We start from the raw sequence: 23,919 nt of genomic DNA on the forward strand, positions 1-23,919 counted from the left end.
CCCGCCGGGACTTACCTTGGTAAAGTGGAACTGGAGTGGGTCGTCCGTGGAGAGCGACACCATCAGGCCTCGGGAGAGGTACTCTGGCAGTGGGTTTCGGTGGTAGCTGAGAAACAGACTATTGTTGCTCAGTGGTGACATGGCAATTCCAATCTGGGCCAAGTAGTAGAGGTACTGCAGCACTGGAGCCTGGCGATCAAACACAGGTCACAAAGGAACATTTACAAGTGACGCACTAACGTTAGACTGAAGTGATGAGAAGTTACGTTTTTCTTTTAAGTAAAAAAAATCCCTTGAGCATTTAAGCAGACAAACTAACAGTTTTTATTGGCTCTTTCGCTGGCTTGGTAACCTAACGCCACATACACTGGAAATCCTCCATCTCGCTGAGCGTTTTATAGAACATCTATGAAAAGGTCCCTTCCCCTCCCCAACGGGAACCTTTTCAACAACAGCGACAACAACAAATTGCATTCACGTCGGAAGGACGTCTCAACGTGCTGGACAGTAAAGGGTTTGCACCCGAGCTGGGGGTTGGAGTCGAGATGGATGGAGGGAACAAGGGGGAGGTGGGGGTGGGAGGGTGACCGAAGGTGTGGTCGGTCGAAGAGGAAGGTCTTGAGACGGGCCTTGAAGGAAGCGAGCGAGGGAGGTGGGGGAGGCGAGGTGGTGGGATTCAACGGTGGAGTTCCAGAGGGTGGGGGCAGAAAGGCTGAAGGCCCGACTTTCAAAGGATGTTGAGCTTGGTGCCTTCTCCCCGTTTTGTTTGTACCTTTCGCAGCAGAAGACCATGAGAGATATTCTCAGAGAGCATGAAACCCGATATGAGGTGATGGATAGGCCCAGCCTCTCCACAGTGCGGGCGTAGAACAAACGTGTTGAAGCCCCTCTTCCTGCAAAGTGAAGAGGAACAAGGCTCACAACAAGCCCATGGGGCCAAATCAACGCCCCCCCCCCCCCGTCACTCCCCCTCCCTCCATTTCATTTGGCCCACCCGCTCCCTCCATAACCCGTACGTGTTATGTTACGTTTCTTGGAAAGGGAACCCTCAAAAAAATATTGCCCTCAGCAGCCAAAAGGTTGGACCTTCCCCAATTCCCCCACCACCCCCCAATGTAAGCCATTGAGTAGCAACCTGCTAGGTGTCCAGCATGATTTTAGTATGTGTGTGTGTGTGTGGGTGGGGGCGGCGAGAAATACTAAACCATAACCCTCCCCATTACGATCCCTGTAAAGTTCGGGCCGTGGTGAAAGGTGAGTGATATAGAAATAATCCTGGTCGTACTTGCGGAGGTGGTTCAGAACCGTCATGTTGGCAAACATGTAGTAGAGGTAATAGGAGTAGGGGGGGTTATCATCCTCTGTCCAGTTGACGGGCAGGGGGCTGTCTGCATTGAAGATCTGGTGTTCAGGCTTCGACTCGTCGTCCACACTGTCAAAGCCCACCACCTGCAAACACCGACAAACAACATCCCGTTCGTCAGTCGGCGAGTTCTCGTTCGGGAATACGGTTCAGAGATTTGTGGCTTTCATAAAATAACCGTCGTGACATTTGACACAGAGCCTCTCGCATCAGGAGGCCGTCTCGAAGGGCTTCGCAGGATTTACTGTGACGTGTGGTGACTGTGGTATCCTGTGGCCCAATGCGGCAGCCGATTTGCACTCAGCAATGTCCCACGTGAAGTGAATGAGGGATATTATTTCAGGGATTGTTGGTCAGGGCAATGGCGGAAACTCACTTGGTGAGTCCTGATGCAAGACTTAACCCACAAGCTTCTCACCCAGAGGCAGGAGAGCTACCCACTGAGCCAGACTTAGTCCTTTTCAACAGGCTCCTGGCTATGTTTATTCTATATTAAGAACAAAATGCGATATAAATATTGTCCAGTGCAGCTTGGGATGAGACATCCTAAACTTATAATGATAATCATCCTTGCATCTGAGACAGCGCCTTATCACGTCATCGAGACGTCTCACAGCGCTTCGCAGGATAATTTGACTCACATGCTGAAGGAAAAGGTGAAGCTCTGGGTGGTTGCGAGGGTTAATGGTGGCTTCAAAGATGGGAATAAAGATATTCTCCAGCATGTCTTGGAAGCTGGCCAGCTGGTTCTTTGTGCGGAAGACATCACTTGGAAGGAATGGATTGGAGAGAGAGAGACGGAGAGAGGAGAAAGGAGACAGTTCAGTCCTGCGAGCAGAACGTGCTTCTGTGCAGAGCGCTGGAAAAAGGGGGTCACTCGAGTGTTTTATATAATCAAACTCTCATTCAATATTAATCTCCTATTCATTCTAAACGCGGGCCGGGAGAAGCTTCCACTGTGCTCAGCGATTCTCGAAGCAGGGAGCGCAGGAATCCGAGATCGGGAGATGAATAATTCAACACTTTATTAATTCATAGAATCACAAGGGCTATTTGCGGAGGGGGGGTTGCACAATCGGCTCATTGTGAGTCGGGCGAATCGTTTGGAGGTGTTAATTGGGAATTCACCTTAGCTTCGGTCTGCACGGGCTGTGTGTTAAATCACTCCGCAGATAAAAAGAGCCTCAAATAGAACAGGGGCCCCAAGTTTCCTCGAGCTCTTTGTTTTAAGATCGCCCCCTTTAATTTCAGGATTACGAGGAATTTCCTAAGTCGCAGTCCAACTTGGAAACCGATTTTGCACAGCACCCAAAAGAACGACAACAAATTACCTTTGTATAGAGCCTTTTATGTCGGGAGGACGTCCCAAGGCGCTGAACGAATGGCGCTTGATAAAGCACTTAGGAGGGTAACATCAATGAACAGGGGGAAACTTGACCTAGTTTTAGCCTAAGAGCCCATTACTCCCCGAATTTAAGAATTGTGGGGAAAGAAAGAAAAGTCCTTTCAATTTGCTCTTAATTTTGAACGACAACAATTATTTGCCCAACGCCTTGAGATGTGAAAACCGCTATACAATGTAATGTGTTGTCGTGGTGGTTGTTGTTGTTGACGTTGGGAGGATGTCCCGAGGCGCTGAAGGGCCTTAGAAAGTTTGGGGGGGGGGGGTGGGGGTGGGGGGGGGTGGGGGGGAGGTCGGTGAAATCAAGGCCGGTTTGGAAAGTACCCGCTGGACACTCACAAGAGCCGCGGCAGTTGGATCAGCCAGCACACGTTGTTGGAGTAGACCTTGTGCTTGACCACCCACTTGGCCAGTCGGTCCCACTCGTCCCGGGACCGGCCGTACACAGACAGACGCAGCTCGGCGTTCTGGTACTTGCTCTCCTCCAGGTCCTCCATCACCTCCTGCAGCGCACGAGAAGGAGGCGGGAAAAAACTGAGAGACGGCAAAGAGCGGCGAGGAACGTGCAACACTTTCCGGACGTTTCCCGGGGTCTGATGGTTCTCTCTCCCTCCTTTTTATTCTACTCAGCGACCGTCCCAATGCGAGCGAGAAGGACGAGGGGAGAAAGCCGGAAGGAGTCATTTTCTCGTCCCCAGAAATCACTTGGCTGCTCCAAGCAAAACTTCTCCACACTCCCCGCCACACCACCCCCCCACCACCACGCCCCTCCCCGCTTAGAAGTCCAACCGTTTTAGCTTTATTTTACATTTATCTTCCAAGTGCTCGCTGTGAACCGTCTCAATTTGACTGGTCAAGCATTTTTGTTTTGGAAGGAGGGATTATTACTCCCCCCCCCCCCCACCACCGGAAAGCGATCCGCCAATCGACTAACAACCGGGCTCCTCCTTACTGCTCGGCAAACAGCGGCTTGCTGAGGAAGGATCTGCCTAACGTTTCTCCCCGCCCTGGGAATTGAACCCGGGTCCTCTCGCTCGCGAGGCGAGGGCTCTAACCGCAAAGCTACGCGACTCCGCAAAAAAAAGGGCAACGTCAAAGCAACTCAACAGGGAGACAGTCCATCGGTGCTCAAACCCACTCACTTTTATCATGTGGCCAAAATATTTGCCTTGGATGTGATTGTCTGTCTTGATGAAGATCTCGCGGAGGATGGACTCACCGATAGGGTTGTACTTGGCGTTGAATTTATCAAACCGGTGAAAGGTGTTCCGATCCTGGAATGGAGAATAACGCAACAAAACACCAAACATACATACGTCAGTGCCACAGGGGGACCCGGGTTGCAAATACCCAGGGGAGCCACGTACGTTTATACCATAAAGCGGAACCGTTAAGAGGGTTCCCTGCGTCCTGGTGGATAAAACGTTTCGCACCGCAAAAAGTACGGTCGATTCGCTTTACGCTGTACACTGTGAAGCGCTTTGAGACGTCTCGAAGACGTGATGAGGCGCTGTATCAAATGCAAGGATTATTATTATTATTATTATTAAGTGCATACCTCCCACTCCACACACATCCACACACACACACACACGCACAGATGATTAAATGTGCTCTGTAGATACAGACGAACGTACAAACTGCTGACCCCGCAGCCTCTAAACCCTTGTCATTTCGAAGGAGGAACATCCAACAACAGCAGCCACAGCAACTTGCACTTATATAGCGCCCCCTCATGCAGAGTAGCGTCCCAGAGCGATCCCGTTGGGGGTCAGTCCTATGAATACTAACTGCTGTACTCGCCCTTAGATGTGACTCAGGTTATTATTTTTGTTTGGTGAACACTGACCCTGTGACAAGGCTTCCCCAAAGAGCTCCGAGCGGGGCGAACACACGGGGAGAATCCGTCCATTCGCAAAGGGCAGTCGGCTTGGGGCACCCTCTGCTCCCAACGCTGGTGATCGGTGTGAAGTGCAATCGCCTCCTCTCTTGCTTTTTTTTTTAATCGTTAAGTTCCCAAATCGATCACAGAGGAGAGCGTTTTGATTTTTCGTCTCTGGGGGCGGCTGAGGTTTTAAGAGCAGCCCTGGCCAACTGGAACACCTCATGAGCTGTTCAACGACAAAAATAACCCCTCACCATGAAACACATCTAGGGATTTGTACTTACTATTCATAGTACTGAGGCCTTGGGATCCCCTTTCGCCTCTGACAAGGAATCCTTTTACCTGCCAGAATTTAAAGAAAAGGACGCCATTTACAATCTACGCTCGGGGCGGGGTCGGGGGTGGGAGGGATGTGGGGGGGTGGGTCAGGGAACTAGCTGCTCTTCACACCTCAATTGACTTCAAGGTCTATTTCCCTCCCACCCTTCCTCTGGAGACGTCAAGGAGTTTGACCATCGCTGCTCTTTAAACTCATCATGACGTACTGTCCATGTCTACTGTCTTCTTACCCCAAGTCATGTGTCTCCTCCTCTCTCTCTCTCTCTCTCTCTCTTTCCCCCTCCCTCAACATCTCTGCGAGCTCATTCACCGTAGTAACAATAATAATAATCCTTGTATTTGATGGAGCGCCTCATCACGTCTTCGGGACGTCTCAAAGCGCTTCACGGGATAGAATGTACAATGAGTGGACTGTGTACTTTGTGGGCAAAATTGTAGACTCGATGGGTTGAATGGCCTTTCCTTACGTGCTGTAAATTGTACCATGCTCTGCGTCAATCGCTTCTCGTCCCTGGCGAGAACGATTGTGCGTGAGGGGGTTTAGGGGACGGGGGAGGTCAAGGGGAAAGGGGGAGGGGAAGGAAGTGAGAGATACGTGCTTGGTTTTCCAGTGGTGCAAGGCTCAAGCCTCCGACTGACGACGACGACGACAACAACAACTTGGATCCATACACAACAACAGCAACTTGCATTTCCGGCGTCCCTCACGCGGGGCAGCGTCCCAGAGCGTTCGACAGCGCCAGCGTCTCGAGCGACTGTGCATTTTGTGGGCGAAATGCGGCAGCCAATCGATCCGCCAAATCGACTTGACGACCGGGTTCCCACTCGCCGCGAGGTAAACAGAGGCGCGAAGCAGTGTCCCTCACGTCCCGGAGCGCTTGACAGCAGGACTCAGGGCCTTGCGAGAGCAAGATCCACCACACCCCCATCTCCCCTTCCCCACCACCACTCCCACCACCACCACGTACCGCATGCATGTCCAACGTGTCCACGCTCAGGTCGTATGCGGTCAGGTTCATGGTCTCGAAGACGTCCTTGAGGGTCTGTCCCTTCCCGTTCTCCACGTGCACGATCTCGTTGGGGTACTTCTTCATGGCCCGCTTGATGAAGCGCAGCAGGTGCTTCTGGTTCATGCAGGACGAGGCGTGGATGTGGGTGTCAACCTCGGCAAAGAGAAGACAACAATAACAATTTGGGACTTGGGTCACTTCAAACCCACGGCCATTTCTGCTGCCGTGCTTGGCCCACGCGAAACACACCATCATTCGCGTGACCGCACCCCCCCCCCCCCCGATTACAATTCCCCTACTTTGCGGATGTTGTAGAAGTCGCGATGGGGCACTTTCTTCTGGGCCGCCAACTCCTTCATCTCGTTCAGCAGCACGTGCATCTGGAACTTGGAGCTCAGGTACTGCAGGCGACGATAGCAGAAGGACTTTCTGTGTGTGGGGAGTTGGGGGGGGAGGGGTTGGGGGCAAAAAAAATCCTGTCAAAGGTGGCCACGATAAGGCGCTATCACAACAAGGCAAGGGCTGCGGTTGCAACGCTAGGACAAGTGGAACCGTAACCCGTCCTTTTCCACGGCTGGTGTGGAGATGGCGCAGACTTGCTCGTCTCAAAGCCAAGCGACAAACAAGGCAAGTATTTCACGTGCTCATTGCTGCTGTCGCTGCTGCTGGTGGTGTTGGTGTTGGGGCTGAAGACGTTGGGAGGCATCGAGATGGAGGGATCGAAGCAGGGAGTAACAGAGGTTAGGAGCGAGCGTAGAGATCGGCTAACCACGGAGGCAAGGATGAGCTTGGGGGGGGGGGGGGGGTCTGTGCCAGCCGAGCAAAGAAGGGCAAGCGGAGTGGGGGCGGTGGGGGGAAACATGGTATGAGCGGGTCCGAGAGAGGTAAGGGAGGTGCTGGGGCGCGAAGCGATTTGTGCGCTTACACGGGTCCGTTGATGATCAGGGCCATTAAAACGTTCATGTCTGCGGTAAACTCCTGGAGATCTGGGCAAGGAAGGTCCAGCTCTGTAGACCTGAAAAAGACGGGAGGTTTGAATTGAGTTGAGCCGAGCGCGTGCACATTGTTGCGGTGTTTTATATTATAATAATAATAATATAATAATAATAATCCTTGCATTTGACCCAGCGCCTTATCACGTCGTTGAGACGTCTCAAAGCGCTTCGCGGGATACACCGTAAAGTGGAGTGACTGTGTGTTTCGTGGGCGAAACGCGGCAGCCAATTGCGCCCAGCGACGTCCCGGCAAACAGACAGTGGATTGAGCGACCAAACTTTTTTTTTTGCCGATAAGGCGCTACATGAAATGGAAAGTTATCGGAAATTATCGGTTATTGTTATTGGGATTATTATTTCGTTGTTTTTTTTTTCTCGCCCCAAAGAGTCGACGACAAACCAAAATGACTTTCGACGCTGTTCAAAGGAAGAGGAGGAGAGGACAGGAAAGGGGTAGGGGGTGGGTGGGGGAGTGGCGGCAGCTTACTTGTCCATCACCCCGCACTGAGAATACACGTGGACCACTCCGTCCGTCATCCTGCAGCCGAACCCCACGTCCTCGGGCATCAGGGCTGGTTCACAGTGTTTGTAGGGGTGCTCCTCGGCGAACGGCAGGAGCATGGGGGCATCTGCCAGAAAATTCACAGCAAAAAAAGAAAAAAAACTCTTGTGATTTTGTTTGGAGGTGAGAGGAGGTGGCGGGGGTTGGGGGGGAGGAGTTGGGGGGGTGTCGGGGGGGGAGGAAGAGGATGAGGAGGAGGTGGAGGAGAAGGAGGGGGTATGGAGTACCAGAGGAACTCGCTGTGGAAGCTGTGGTTAGTATCTCAAGACCCTTCCTCTTCGACCACGCCTGCGGTCACCCTCCGGCCCCCTATACCCTCCCTGCCCACCACCCCCACTCCTGATCCCAACCCACCTTCCCCCCACCCCGCCCCGCCCTCCCATCCCGCCCCCGCCCCCCGCACCCACTCCACCTCTAGGTTCCAAGTCCCTGACTGCCCAGCGACTTGGGGATGTCCTCCCGACGAGAAAGGCGCCGTGTGACTGTAAACACGGACGTAATTCATTGCGGTCGATGGGTCAACAGTGCGGGATTTCTGAATGCGCCTTCGAGAGGAAACGCAATTGGCAGAAAAGAGACACAAACGGAGAAAGACCGGACGCGGCCAATTCAGTTGGGATCGCCGAGCTCTCCCTCCCGAGTTGGGGCCTCACCACATGCCACAACGCGCCACAACACACCGCACCCACATCACACGCACCACAACACGCACCCCACACCAGCTCAGACCTGGTTTGATGGGCGTCTCTGGCATCTCGTCGTAGATGTTCGCCTGCTGCTGCTTCTCCTCCAGCTGCTGCAGGAAGCGCCGTGTGGTCTTGTAGAAGCCCTGCAACGACAGCGCCATGTACCTCTCCCGCATAAACAGGCTCTTCACGATGCACTTGGCAGCGTCCAGGAGGTCAGTGAACGGAACCTGGTGATGGGTAGGTTGGGTTGGAGCGTGAGAGGGGAGGGGAGAGAGAGGGTGGTGAGGGTGGGGGGGGGTGGAGGGGAGGAAGGGGAGGGAGGTCGCAGAGAAAAAGATGGAAAGAAAATGTAGTTCGGAACCAGAAACTGCTGAGCGTTGACGACGCGATTATTGGGACTTACTTAAAAGTTACACAACTGGTTTCAGGAAGAAGGAACGACAACCAGCAGGTGGGGCTCGATATCACAACTCGCTGCTCGTTACATTTATATTATTACGGAATCCCATTCATCCCGGCCTTCGTTTTTCTTCCAATGTCCGAATTTTTGTCTCAAGGTCTACAATGATGGAGAAGGGGCGGGCGGGGGGAGAGGGCGGGCGGGCGGGGGGAGAGGGAACAGAATATATTGTAAAGTTGTATTGATTTGTGTATTTTGTGGGCGAAACGCGGCAGCCAATTGCGCACTGCAGCGTCCCCACAAACAGTCGTGGACTGAAGTGACCATTCAGTGCCTCCACACGGAGGTGGTTTCTGTGCCGTGTGGCACTGTGGGGGTGTTGGGAGGGGGGGGTTTGCGGAAGCTGAGATCGGAGCCTTACGCTGCACCTACCCCGCATTTCTCCTCTCCCGATATGCTGACCCGCTGGAACTCCCTCACCAGTGCCGGCTTCTGCTCCTCCGGGAAGTGCTCAGCGGAGGAATCAATTTGGTCCTTGTAATACCTGTGAGTGGGGGGGGGGGGGAGAGGGGAAAGCACCCGGCAGAGGGTTATGTCTTGTCTTGCTTCGAACGCAACGGAGGATCTGACCAGCGCGCCTGTGAGGGAGCCACACCCCACCCCGACATCAACAACAACAACATCAACACATTGCATTTAAGCGGCGCCTTTCACGTGGGAGGACGTGCCAAGGCGCTGGACATTCAGAGATTTGGACCCGAGCTGGGGGTTGGGATCAGGAGGGTTGGGGGTAGGAGGGTGACCGAAGGCGCTGGCTGATGGAGGACCTCACGGCGTCAAAAACCTCGGTGTCGAAAATCATCCAGTAAAAAGGAGAGAGAAAAAGAAAAATCCCAGAATCATCTGAGCAATCACTCTGAGGGTTTCATTTTCCAGAGGACTCCGGGACCAAACAGCTTACAAAAAAAATATAAGTCTTAGGAATACTTAGCAAACTGACCCACTCCCTGGGAGCGCCCGAGGCAGAGTGGAAGCAGAAAGAGATATGATCGGATTCGAGATTCCACCAACACACGCACACTCACTCATGCACTCAAACACGTAACACACCAACACGCCAACACACAACACGCCAACATCCAACCCACAAGACGCCAACACACAACACGCCAACAGACACCACGCCGACGCAGCGGTAAACAGGACTTCTTCATGTTGCGGTGGATGACTCACTGGAGGTCTGAAGCGCTGTCAATTTTCATGAAGTCCTGTTTGGCTCTGAGTAGGATTTCTGGCTCTAGTCTGAGGCATCGCAGGCAGAGAAGCAAGGCCGAGAAAAAAGAGAACATGGAAAGTGAGAGAGAGAGAGAGAGAGAGAGAGATTGTGAAGGAAAAAAAAATACCAGCCAGTTAATCCAAAGATAATTTTCCAGCCCTTTTTCCCAGCCCTTCACCAACAGAAGTGTTACTTAGCTGAAGGCAGCGTTGTCAAGGCAAACCCACCCTCACTCAGCCACGCCTCAGCCGAGGCTACAAAGCCTGAAGATCCAACGAAAGTAACACAGGAGGCAATGGCGTTGGGTTTTCTCAGGCGGCTCGGGCGGCGTTGCCTTCCCGTTCTGCCCCCGACGCCGGGGGTGGACCTCGTCTCCAACAGGCGGCTGTCAAGCCACCGGGCAAGTCGCGAGACCAAGAGCCATTGAAGCCGCGACTCCTGGAGCAGGAGGGGCTGTCATTGCGAGGCTCGGGCCACCCGAGGGCGCTGTTGAGGCCCGAGAGAGGTCCGCACTGATCTGGAAGGTGAATGCCAATTGGGAAGCTTGGTTTGTTCGGGAGAGGTTTCCCCCCAAACAACAACAACAACAACTTGCCAACCCGGCAACGCTTGACCCTGGCGGAGTCTGCCGCCGACCCAGGGGGAGGGGGGGAGAGGGGGAAAGGGTGGGGGGGGGGGGGTGGGGGTGGGGGCGGGGTAGGTGGGAGGGAAGGGGGAGAGAGGGAGGTGACCGCAAGCACGATCCCCGAAAAAAGGAAGGTCTTTAGGCGGGATTTGAAAGCGGGGGTGGGATGGGGCGAGGCGGAGGCATTGAGGGAGAGGGAGAGTTCCAACGACCACAAGAGCAACAAAGGGGGATGATGTTGTCTTAACCTTTGAGGACTTCCAACCCCCCCCCACCCTCCACTCCCCCCCCCCCCACTGTCTTAAAATTCCTCAATTTTAGCCCAATTTTGAGGTCCTGACCTGCCCCAGTTGCAGTGTTTGCGGCGAATATTAGCTCATCGCTCTCCGCTCGGACACCCCGACACCGTGGCTCTCACCTCACGTCCTGGCTGATCTGCCGCTCCAACCTCTGCCGCCTCTCCTCCAGCTGCTCGATGGGACTCTCCTCCGGGAACTCGTACGGGGCACTCCGCATGTCACTCTCCGCCATGGACCGGGAGAAGAGCTCCTGGACCAAGAGACATTCCGCTCAGCAAAGCTGTTCGGAGCCATCGCCACAGGGAAAGCAACGCAGACTCCCTCCGTGGCCGGGCGCAAGCTTACAACAACAACGACAACTTGCGTTTATATAGTGCCCTTCACCCCGGACGTTACTTGCTGTGGAAGAGGTAAGGACGATCAAGAAAGTTTGCCCTTTCCCTCTTTTTTTTGCCACCTTGCTGGGGAGCAAATCAGCCGACCCGTCCCGCCTGCAAACATACGCAGTCACTACACTTTACGGCAAATTCCTGTGAAGCGCTTTGGGACCGCCTGCCAAAGTGAGAGGCGTTGCATCAAATGCGAGGATCATTATTAACCCTCTCTACCAACCACACGCCTAAAACCCTATAACGGAAAGAAAAGAAAGTTCTGTTCCAATTCACGGTTGAGCAATAATAATAATAATCCTTGCATTTGACACAGCGCCTTATCAAGTGGTCGAGACGTCTCAAAGCGCTTCGCAGGATACACCGTAAAGTGAATTGACTGCGCGTTTTGTGGGTGAAACGCGGCGGCCAATTGCGTACAGCGATCGCAGTTGTTTTAACGGGAGGTTTGTTTGGGCGAGATAGGGGTGGTGGGGGGGGAAGGGTTAACTTTCTCGATCGTCCTTTTCTTTCACACAGCAAATAAAATCCTGATAAGGCTCTGCCCTCAATCCCAGTTAACTGCTTGCCGTTCCGCACAGTTATGTTCTCCGATGTCCTACTTCTCTTCCTCTCGGTTGACGTATCCGGGTTAACCAGCCCCTCGTTGCCTATGAAGCGGTTGTAAATCTCTACACTACACATTTCACCTTGTATTTGCAACGGGAAGATCTAGGGCAAGGGATTCCCGCAGATTTCAGGCCTTTTCCTGACTATTCCTCCAGAGACAATAATTACAACAACACGGTCATAATAATTCTTGCATTCGATCGCAGTGGATCCACTGGGTATTTGGTGGGCGAAACGCGGCAGCCAATAGCGCACAGCAGCGTCCCACAAACAGTCGTGGATCGAGTGACCAAATGTGTTTTCTTGGAAGGTTTATTACCCCTGGAAAGCCATCCGCCAATCGACCAACAACCGTTGGTCTGCTGGGTAAACAGAAGCGTGTGCGCGAAGTAAGGAAACTTGCCTAAGTTGCCTAAACCTGCCCGGGAATTGAACCTGGGTCCTCTCGCTTTGCGAGGCGATCGAGCTAACCGCTACAGTAAGCTACCGGACTCCATGATAAGTACTAAATAAGTCCCCTACAAAAAAAGCCCCTACTCTCTTCCAGGTCAGAGCAGTGGTGGTGGGGAGAGAGGGTGGCGGACGGGGAGAGGGTCTCGGGGAAATCCCACTCAGGCTGGTGAAGAACAACGGAGAACTCACCTCCGCAATCTCTTTGTATTTGCCGTCCATGGAGGTGCGGAGGTGAAGAGGGAAGTTTTTCAAGGACAACGGGGTCCCAGGCAGCGACTGAGAGCAGTGGATTTGTTTCAGGGCTCCGGTCTTGCTTTGCAAGTCTGTAAAAGTGCGTAAACAACAAATGGGTGGTAATGGTTTATAAATATACAGTATATAATCAGAGGCTTTACCAGAGGTTTCGTTTTCAAAGCGGGAATTAAAAAGAAAGGGCACGACTTTGATAATAAAACAAAAGGGACTGTATGAATAAAACAGCAGACACTCGCGCGCACACCCACGCTCACACGCGAGCGCGCACACTCCATCACAGGCACTCAAGACACTCGCATGCACTCGCGCGCATGCGCGCACACTCACACGCTCTCACACACACTCAGACGCACTCTCACGTGCACGCACACACACCTACACACTCTCACACAAGCACACCCTCTCACGCGCACGCTCACGCACGCGCACTCTCACGCGCACAGCACAGCAAGGCTGCTGCTATATAATCGTGAGATACTTTTATAAATATCAAAAAACCATCTCTCTGCCCTCAAAACCCAATTAACAAGCAAATCACCACACACAGCTCCTCGATATGGCGGGCACTGGACTTTCAAGCGCTGTTAAATGCATAAAAGAGAGAGATTAATAAGCCGCTCTTATTGAACTCGCTCCGCAAGATAATCCACAACTGGATCAATGCAAGTTATCCCGCTGTGTAAATGCAAGTAGTCGTTGTCGTGAACCCGCGAACCATACCAAGACCTGCCCAAAAGTAATGGTTACCTGCCCGAGGTGCCGTTTCCTAACAGAAATCTATCCAGATGTGTCCTTGAAAGAATTCGACACTTTCTGCCTCCACCCGTCTCTCTCCCTAGGAAGCCTGTTCCAAATGTTCCTGCAGATTTGTTCGGGATTTATCCCTGTTCTGAATCGGACTTTGCATGGGCGGGAGAGGAAGTGGCATAAAGGGTTGTGTGTGTTCTTGTGCGTGCGTGCGCGTGTGTGTGTGTGTGTGTGGTCAGGTAAATAAACAATTAGGTTTTATGAAGCGAGATATCGCTCGGTCGGTATACTTGGATGGAAAATAAAATCTATGTTGTTTGTTTTGATAAATGTGCCTTGGGAGTTCTCCCCATCAGCACAGCACAGCACAGCACACGGTGAGCTGAGACCAGCCACGGAAAAGGTTTTGAGATAAATTCCAGGCTCGATTCTGGGAGTGGAACTTTAACCATTCCATTTCACGACGCACAGATGTTTTAATAATATATACGCGCAATAGAAAATTCCTCCCTCCTAGGAGCGAGGTACAAATTGCACAGTCACATGTGATAGAAAGAGCGAGAGAGAGAGAGAGGGGAGAGAGGAGAGAAAGAAGGAGGGAGGGAGAGAGAGTGAGAGACGGACACAGAGGCAAAGCAGAGTGAGAGAGACAGGGAGAGAACGAGGTGCCATGAGGACATGCATTCTCTTGGCCGACCGCCAACAGTAAAAGTTGACAAAGTTGCTCCTTTGCCTTCCCTGCGGAGCCTGGCTTCCCTCTGTCGTTCCGTGGCACCCTTCGACAGCTGCGATCATCTAATATTGATCTGCAGAGAGTTCCATAAAGCCAGACTGCTCTCCGGCTGCTGTAACATGCAGTTCCTGGTACAACTGAGATAAGGTATTGACCGGCCTGAAGCCATGTTCCAAGTCGCCAGCGCCTCACTCGCTCTTATACTCTCGCTTTGAATTTCGCTAACGTTTTTCCTCTCCTGAGGGTGTTTCCAGGACTCTTTTCTTCCGCCTCCCCCTCCCCCCTCCCCTCCCCACTACATTCGAGGCCGTGATAAGGCACAATGTCAAATGGAAGGATTATTATCATTATACAACAACAGCTTGCATCTGTAGAGCGCCCTTCACACGGGGTATAGTCCCAGAGCGTTTAATTATTATTATTATTACTATTATATGTGTTGCAAAAAATACGGTGACTCACATAATTAATATCCTCACGAAACATGGCAATACACACACACACATAAATATAGAGACAGCGAAAAAGTCAGAGACAAACACATATGGACAGAAAGAGAGAGACACACACACACACACACACACTCATTAGTTTTTTAAAATATATATATACAGTAAAAAAAACACACACACACACCTTAGAACCAGCTCAAGGCCCACAGTTTGCACTATTTTTTTTCTCTCTGCCGTGGTAAAGAAAAGATGCCGAGGTCACAACTTAAGGGCAAGCTGAGGGTCCTCACAGCAAAGGTTTCTAATATTTTGCCGAGTGTTCGAAGACATGAAGTGCAACGATTCTAACCTTGTCTGCCTGGGATCAGAGTAATCCACAGGGTATACGGTTTCTGTTTTGTCCACAGTATCGGTTACAACGAGAACTTTCGCGAGATATCATCAACACACTAATAATATCCAGCAAGATTTCCAGGTCGTAAAATCGACACCGTTTACCTACAGGTTTATCAACTCAGGTCAAGCCATACACACTTTACAACCACCAATCTACAGTAAACGGGCAAAGCGCAGCTCGACTCCACCCAAAAATATTCTGTTTGAACAGGTTAAGTGACTTCTGACACCCACTCACCCACCCACACACGCAAATAACTTTCACTCACGATCCTTGCGTTCGATACAGCGCCTTTCGCGTTGGGAGGACGTCTCGAAGCGCTTCAAGGGATTTTACTGTAAACTGTAGTGACTAATAATAATAATAAGGATAATAATTCCTGCATTTGATACGACGTCTTATCACGTTTTCTAGACGTCTCGGAAAAGCGCTTCACAGGATATACTCAATTGACTGTGAAACACGGCAGCCAATGGCGCACAGCTGTGTCCCACAAACAGTCGTGGATTGAGCCACCAAGTTATTATTTTCTTTTCAGCCAAGTTGCGCGACGCAAACACTGCGCCAAACAGCCACGAAGTCGTCCTCAGCGTTTCGAGAATAAAGACACGTCGTCCCACGCATTTCTAAGGGAAAACGGAACTGTTTATATTTGACACGTCAACACCTTGTCGCGTACCAGCATCAACGTGCCACTGAAATGCAACGGAAAGAGAGGGAAGGAAAGGGGTTACTGCACACACAACAGCCACCGGGCACGAATGCGGGTGCTGTGACCTTGAACGCATGGGTAAAGATGCCCAAGAAATTAACTGGAAAGTGATATCAACAGCGTGTGTGCTATCCTTTCATCACAAGCAAAACACACCGTGCGCTCACGTGCCTGAGCACCAGATGCTTCCGATAATAAAATAGTAATAATCCTTGCATTTGATACAGCGCCTTATCGCGTCTTTGAGACGCCTCAAAGCGCTTCACGGGATATACTATCAAGTGAATTGACTATATGTGTGGGCAAATCGCGGCAGCCAATTGCACACAGCAGCGTCCCCCACACCCCCCACACACACACACACACACAGTTGTGAACTGAGTGACCATATTTTTTTTTGAAGGGATTATTACCCCCGGAAAGGCGATGCGCCAATCGACTTACAACCGGGTTCCTGCTTACTGCTGGGTAAGCAGAGGCGCGCGTGTGCAGTAAGGAAGCTTGGCTAAGGTTTCTCCCTGCCCGGGTCCGCTCGCTTACGAGTCGAGCGCTCGTAACTACTGAGCTACACAGGACTCCATTGCACAGTCGATGCACTTGCACGGCAAGGAGACAAGTCGCTTCTTTGTACGTCTGTAATCGCTAGTTTCTGTGCAAAGCAACGCCATGAAACACCCATCCGGGAGCGACCGGGACGGAAAACAATCTGGTGACAAAAGTTCTTAAAATAAGATAACTGCTCCGATGTTGTTTTTGAAGCCTCATTGAGATGATGAATCAGTTCGTCAGCTACGCAGATGAACCTTGCTCAAAATTGGCAGGCGGACTGTGCCCTTGCGCATTAATAACAATAATTATAATCCTTGCATTTGATACAGCGCTTTTCACGTCGGGAGGACATCCCAAAGCGCTTCGCAGAACACACTGTAAAGTGAATTGACTGTATATTTGTGGGCGAACGCGGCAGCCAATTGCGCACAGCAATGTCCCACAAACAGTCGTGGATTGAAAATGACCAATTTATTATTGTTTTTGGTTTTGGAGGATTATTATTAGGCTCTGTGTGGGGTAAGGAAACTTGCCCGAGGTTTCGCTTTGGTCAACTGGCTGCCGCGTTTCGCCCACCAAGTGCACAGTCACTCCGCTTCAGGGTGTGTTCTGTGAAGCGCTCCGATGGCTGTCTCAACGACGTGATAAGGCGCTGTATCAAATTATTACTATGAGTCGGTGCTCTGTGCGACAGCCATTAAATTATTTGGGGGCAAGTACAGCATCGTATCCAGAGACTGCCTCCCCCGCAAAACCACCAAAGCGTATACAGAACGACACCAACAACAACAACAACAAATGACATTTACACGGCTTTTCACGTCGGGAGGACGTCCCAGGCCGCTGGACAGTCAGGGATGTGGTCCCGAGCCGGGGGTTTCTTTATTCCTTGGTGACCTGCCTCTAATTAGTCCAGTAATTAGTTCTGTGTATCTGTTTGAAGACATTCCCTGAAGCGCAGTCAGTCCCAGCGGCTTCACTGAGCCGCCTAACGAGGGAATTAACCCGACTGAAAATCCCAAAGCCCGTTTGCCAATTGCGACGCTTATCTGCTTGACCTCCAAACGTCATGAAGTGACACTGAATGAAAAGGTTACGTGCGAGGAAAGGTAGTCCACTCGCTTTTGAAGCGAAGCATTCCGCTCTCCGGGAAAGCTTAGCAAATCACCCCTGCGTCGAGAATTCCTGCTCCGTTAAGGGACTTTGCGGACACAAACTGCACAGCGTCGCCTTGTTTGTTTTTTTCGCAGAACAACCGATAAATCTCCATCTGTAGTTCCTTTCTCCCCAGGAGACGAGCACAAATGATGAAAGAAACCGGAATAAATGTTCCAATCCTCTGTTTCTGCCCCACCGCCAATCATAGAATCATAGAATCATACCGCACAGAAGGAGGCCATTCATTCAGAAGAGCGATCCGGATCAACCCCACTCCCCCCGCGCTCTCCCCGTAGCCCTGCAAACCTGTCCTCCCCAAACAGTCATCTGTATAATTATGATTAGATCAGGGCTGATCTGCACCTCAACTCCAATTACCCGCCCTTTCCCCCATATCCCTTGATCTCCTGAACTCCCCAACATCTGTCCACCTCAGTCTTGAAAATGTGAGTGGATCCAGCCACGATCCAGAGCCTTTTGGGGGAGGAGGAAATGGGGTGATGGGGAGGGGAGGTGGGGGGGGTGTTGCGGAAGGGAGAGCGTTCCAGATTCACTCCCTTATAACAAGGGATGTAGTCTGCCCCGTTCACGTTCGTGTAACGCAGTGGAACCGGTTCGGTCGCTCGGCCCTTAAAATAACCGCCAAGAAGTTTGCTGGATTGATGAATGAGATTCGTGCGCACACATGCACACGCACACACACGCATGCACGCACACGCACAACCGCGCACGCACGCACGCGCACACACACAGATGCACGCACACACACGCACACACACCACGCGTCCGTGACTCACTGCCACAAAAATCACTTGACAATGAAATGACAACGATTATAGGGTTTCCAGAATCCCCCCCCAAAGAGGCTTAAAAGCTTCACCACACGCCCCGCGCTAGTGTCGAGCGTGTGCCTGCGTTTCTCCGTCCCATCGCGTTATCGGTTCAATGTTTTTTACATTAAGGAAAAGGTGCATTTCCTTGTGGAAAGTACTTGAGAATCAAATACTGTATTTAAAAACCGCTGGTCTCATCAGTTTCCAGAAACACACTTAAAATGACCAAACATAAGAGATAAATTACCTGTACTCTGTAACGAAGTACCCCCACGGGCAATTAAAAAAAATCTAGTTGCGAAATATTGATGCTTTAGCTGCAAAGTCAGCACAACTTAGCAGCTAAACCAGACCAACAAGTCGAAATATCTCTCCGCACCCACTTTTCATACAAATAAATTTAGATATTGATCTCTATATAATTAATATATTGATATGAAGTACACCCACACTTTACATTACATTCAGAGAAGGGCTTTGAAGGCATCCTCCCCATGTGAAAATGGAAGAATTCATCATTTTAATTCATTATTATTATTAATATTATTATTATTATTATTATTGTCTGCATAGAGGTAACAAAACTGCCTTGCAGACGAACACTGAGGGAAATTGCAGGCTACATAGCAGCTTGAACCTCAAGAGTCTCCTTGGTATTCAACCACCGATTGAACGCTGAAACTTTCGGATTTCCACATAAGAAAATGCCAAGTCAGCCACTTTGGGGCAGTCGAATCGATGCGAAAGGTTTTATAACCCTGTCTGCACCAGTTGACTGCAGTGGCAGAGTGAGAGAGAGAGAGAGAGACAGAGAGAGAGAGACTGCATTCCACCCGCGTGAAAGGAACTTACCCGCATCTTCGCAGAGACATATTGGATTCAAGTGAGATGAGAGGAGATGAGATCAGAAGCACACCAGGATCAAGCGTTTCAACAACAACAACTTGCATTTACACCGCGCTCCCCCCCCCCCCCCCCCACCTCACATAGGCTCGCGTCCCAGAGCGCTTAACGGTGGTCGGAGCCGAACGGGGGGTGAGGGGGTGATGGGGGGGGGGGGGGTGGGAGGTGACCGTAGGCACTGCCGAAGAGGAAAGTTTTCAGGCTTCGCAGCAACTTTGTAACCGCAGAACGTTACCAGCGACTCCTCTCCGGTGTCCACTGCAATGTGACAATGATTTCCCTTCTCCATTCATAATATTAAACCATCCCCAACCAACGCACACGCACACACACACACACACACACCACGCGCTGACTGTCAGATTGCAGTTGAACACGAGATGGAACCGCCGGTAGACACACGCCGAATAAAAAAATATGCACATTTCTCTTATTCGCCGAACGGCCAGAAAGTCCTGCGACCCCAACAAAAAGGGAATGTGGGCTGATTTGTTTTTCATTTAGCAGCTGACCCTCTAATCTGCAGCTTTTTCTTAAGGAGAAAGAGAGAGGGAGGGAATGGTACAGGGGTGGGGGTGGTGGGGGTGGTGGGGAGGGTGGGGGGGGGAGAGAGAGGGTGAGGATGAGATAGATGGAGAGAGGTGGAGAAAGAGAGAGAGGGATAGAGAGGAAGAGAGGAAGAGCCAGAGACTGAGGAAGAGAGAGTGAGAGAGAGGGGGGGGGAGAGGGAAAGAGACTGGGGGTGGGGTGGGGGGGGGGGGGGGGAGTGGGGAAGAGAGTGTGAGTGAGAGAGGGAAAGAGGGAGAGAAAGAGAGGGGGAGAGAGAGGGAGGGAGGGGAGAGAAAGAGAGGGGGGGAGAGGGGGCTGGGCAGTGAGAGGGAGGGAGGGGGAGAGGGAGGGGGGGAGAGAGGAGAGAGGATGGGAGAGACACTGCGGCTGATAAAACCCTTTGAAACTGCTGACAGCAGAGGGGGCGATACAGCACTTAGATACTCAACTCAGTCTGTCACACACTGCCACTGGGGGTTCAGTACATTAAACACACACACACACACAGACACAGTACATACACACACACAGTACATACACACACAGACACACACACACACAGACACAGTACATACACACACACAGTACATACACACACAGACACACACACACACACAGTACATACACAGCACACACACACACACACAGCACATACACACAGACACACACACATATACACAGTACATACAGACACACACACAGACACAGTACATACAGACACACACAGTACATACACACACACACAGACACAGTACATACAGACACACACACAGATACAGTACATATAGACACACACATACATAGTACACACAGACACACACACATATACAGTACACAGACAGACAGACACATACACAGTACAAACACTGACACACACAGAACACAGAGACAGACACATACAAAGTACACACACACAGACACAGTACATACAGACAGACACACACACACAAGCACAGCACACATTTATGCACACACACACACACAGACACACACACACAGACACACACAGACACTTAAAACAAAGATGATGACAGCAACACACCACAGACCAGGGCATCTGCAGGAGCTCCAGGTTCCTCTCCCCCTCTCTCTGGCCTCTGGGTGTCCCACACAGTAAAGCCCCGACCCTGAGTCTCAGTCCTGAGCTGCCGGAGAGAGGGAGAGAGGGAGAGGGAGAGGGAGAGGGAGAGGGAGAGGCAGCCCAGAGCCCAGGGGTGTCCAGGCAAACAGCAAAGAGACTGCTTCAACGCAGCTCAGTCGGTCAATCAGTCAGTCAGTGAGTGTCAGCAAACTCAGTGCAATCTCCTCTCCTCCTGTACTGCACTGCACTGCACTGTACTGCAGAGAGGCGAAAAGTACAGCAATGGGCATCAGCTTCTCTCTCTCTCTCTCTCTCTCTCCTCTCACCCCCTCCTCTTTAATTTGTTATTTTTATTATTGCATTCCCCTTTTAATATGTGGTGGAATAATATATAATCTAATATAATATAATCCTTGCATTTGATGTACGTCTCAGCCAAACAACGTGTGTGAAGGAGAATTAGATATTGCCTTTTGAGGTACTGGTAACTCGACATCCACTGGGACCCAAATTGTCGCAATCCTGTTAAGTACATTCTTACACTGGACTCTTGCGTCATCCACAGCCTAAGAGAGAATGCGTGTATCCATCTTCCTGGCTTGAATACATTCCTTTCACCCCTATCCTCCACCCTCCCAAAAAAAATCCGTGCAGAGGTAAATGTTCGGATTCACTGGCTAAAAATGTCATATTTTTTTTTACAGAAGAAATTCACGCAACACGTCTGACAAAGGTACAGATTCGCATCAGAATAATAATAATAATAATAATAATAATAATCCTCGCATTTGATTAGAGCGGCTCGACACCTCGTTGAGACGACCCGAAGCGCTTCGCAGGATATACTGTAAAGTGGAGTGACTGTGTATTTTGTGGGGCGTCGCAACGGAATTACACACAATTGCGTAAGCAATACGGCACGGAAAGAGGCCATTCAGCCCAACTTGTCCTTGACAGTGTTATAATAATCCTTGCATTTGATATAGCGCTTTTCACGTCGGGAGGACGTCCCAAAGCGCTTCACAGAACACACTGTAAAGTGAATTGACTGTATATTTGTGGGCGAACGCGGCAGCCAATTGCGCACAGCAATGTCCCACAAACAGCCGTAGATTGAAAATGACCAATTTATTATTGTTTTGGGTTTTGGAGGGATTATTATTAGGCTCTGTGTGGAGTAAGGAAACTTGCCTGAGGTTTTGCCCTCTGCCTGGAATTGAACTCAGGTCTCTCACTTGCAAAGCGAGTGCTCTAACCACTGAGCTACAGGACTCCACAATAGCCTCCACCCCTCCTGCTCCCCTGCCCTCCACGTTTCTGTTTGCTTCTCCTTTACGTGTGCATCACACTTCCTCTTACATAAAGACTGACGCTTATTCCTTTCAACCACAGCTTCCGGCACCGAGTTAGTTCCGCAGTCTAGCCACCCCCTGCCTGAAGAAGTTCCTCCTAAACTCCCCATCAGATTTGCGACTGGTGACCTTATACTTATGTCCTCGCACCCACAAAGTCCTGGAGTCCTGCAGTTTAGTGGTTAAGAGCCCTCGCCTCGCCAAGCGAGAGGACCAGGGTTTGATTTCCGGGTCAGGGACCTTGCAGTAAGCAGGAACCCGGTTGTTAGTTGATCGCTTTTCCGGGTACTCTCATCCCTCCAAAATATAAATAGATGATTAATAATATGGTCACTCAATCCGCGGCTGTTTGTGGGGACGCTGCTGTGCGCAATTGGCTGCCGCGTTTAGGCCACAAAAAAACACAGTGAATCCACTTTACAGTACATCCCGTGAAGCGCTTTGAGACGTCTCGAAGACGTGATGAGGCGCTGTATCAAATGCGAGGATTATTATTATTATTATTATTATTATTTAGGCCCCGCAACCACACCCTGTCCTGAAAACCTCGCCTGAAAACGCACACGTTTAGTGCTGTTGGCGAGACACGGAGGAGGAGGTTGCTTTGCCATTGTGTTTTGTGCTGACGCAGCCAACGACAAGGAGATTAATCTCGACAATGGGGACATTCTGTTCACTTCAAAAGCACTAAATGAGAAAAGGTACAATGGATAATATTCAAATAAGATTTTCCTGAGCCGGGAGAGGAATACTGCGAGGGCTGGATACATCCAGTAAATGGGGGAGCAGTGAGTGGTGGGGGGAGAAGTGGGATGGTGGGGGGGGGGGGTGGGGGGAAGAGAGCTTGATTAACATCCAATTCAAAGGATAACGATGACAACTTACATTTATATAGTGCTCCTCACGCAGGGTAGCGTCCCAGAGCGCTTGGCACTTCCGACCGTGCAAACCTCCCCTCCCTCAACCCTCCCCCACTCCCCTCATCCCCCTCGGTTAACGTCAGACTGGTCTGTGAGATCGACGTGGGGCTTGAACCCGACATCCTTCCAACCCAAAGGCCAGAGCGTGACCAACGGAGCCAGTCTGTGATCCCTTTCAGCTGTCACATCCGCCCAACCAACCTCACGCTAAGATTCGAAAACCTTCGGAAACAACCCATTTTGTCCCCTTTACAAAAACAAACTAAAGCCATTTTGGTGAAACTATCCTGGGGCGCGATGGAGCTGTGCGCTCAGGGTACAATACCTGGTCTTTTCTCTCTATGGCTCTCTTCTGGGCCACAAAACACAGTCATTTGTCTCTTCCACCGTGATCTAATTCACCTTCAGGCACCCTTTCGGGCGGGCAGACAGACTACATCAACCGTGAATCTGCTGAGCTGTGATGTCTACCACAAATCTCCTGAGAGACATGGGTGTTGGGTGGGGGGGGTGGGTGGGGGGAACAGGAGGAGAAAAGAATGTGACTTGCCCTGGAGCGGAAAACGTCAATTTTAGGCCATGAATTTTCACTGAGATACAAAGTCCTACCAAGGCCCAACCATCATCATCAGCATCATCATCATCATCATGATACTAATAAATTATGATATCATTATTATCGTAATATTAATAATAACCCTTGCGTTCGATACAGCGTCTTATCGCGTCGTCGAGGCGTCTCGAAGCGCTTCACAGGACGCACCGAAAGCAACAACTTGCGGTGGTGCAGTGGGGAGAAGAGAATGGACCGTAGATTTTGTGGGTGAAATATCCTGTGGAGCGCTTCGAAACATGTTGGCGCTGTACCAAAGGTAAGGATTATTATTATTATTATTATTACTGTTTTGATTTCTGACCCAGAGATGCCAACAACTGCGAAAACCACATCTGTTTAAATCCAGCTGTTGATGTCTACAACACC

General features: G+C 50.9%; 1 protein-coding gene across 3 annotated transcripts in view; it reads right to left on the reverse strand.

Moving 5' to 3' along the window:
- The window catches only part of LOC103182462 (AMP deaminase 2), a 32,049-nt gene that overhangs the window by 1,910 nt on the left and 6,220 nt on the right, over positions 1 to 23,919 (reverse strand). The window contains exons 1-16 of one of the 3 annotated variants that reach the window (XM_042342053.1): positions 20,627 to 20,675; positions 12,486 to 12,619; positions 10,965 to 11,095; positions 9,879 to 9,947; positions 9,078 to 9,189; positions 8,286 to 8,472; positions 7,482 to 7,623; positions 6,925 to 7,014; positions 6,299 to 6,428; positions 5,958 to 6,152; positions 3,908 to 4,039; positions 3,105 to 3,268; positions 2,005 to 2,131; positions 1,286 to 1,449; positions 773 to 893; positions 16 to 189 (exon numbers count right to left, since the gene is read on the reverse strand). In XM_042342053.1, coding sequence (XP_042197987.1) covers positions 16 to 189; positions 773 to 893; positions 1,286 to 1,449; positions 2,005 to 2,131; positions 3,105 to 3,268; positions 3,908 to 4,039; positions 5,958 to 6,152; positions 6,299 to 6,428; positions 6,925 to 7,014; positions 7,482 to 7,623; positions 8,286 to 8,472; positions 9,078 to 9,189; positions 9,879 to 9,947; positions 10,965 to 11,095; positions 12,486 to 12,515 — 1,968 coding nt within the window. In that variant the 5' untranslated portion in view covers positions 12,516 to 12,619; positions 20,627 to 20,675. Of the gene's footprint in view, positions 1 to 15; positions 190 to 772; positions 894 to 1,285; positions 1,450 to 2,004; positions 2,132 to 3,104; positions 3,269 to 3,907; positions 4,040 to 5,957; positions 6,153 to 6,298; positions 6,429 to 6,924; positions 7,015 to 7,481; positions 7,624 to 8,285; positions 8,473 to 9,077; positions 9,190 to 9,878; positions 9,948 to 10,964; positions 11,096 to 12,485; positions 12,620 to 14,667; positions 14,855 to 20,626; positions 20,676 to 23,919 lie in introns of those variants that run through there. The other 2 variants (XM_042342052.1, XM_042342051.1) reach the window with 2 other exon arrangements.

This window comes from Callorhinchus milii, unplaced genomic scaffold (genome assembly GCF_018977255.1).
Source record: "Callorhinchus milii isolate IMCB2004 unplaced genomic scaffold, IMCB_Cmil_1.0 Scaffold19, whole genome shotgun sequence".
In the NCBI taxonomy this organism is placed as follows: Eukaryota; Metazoa; Chordata; class Chondrichthyes; order Chimaeriformes; family Callorhinchidae; genus Callorhinchus; species Callorhinchus milii.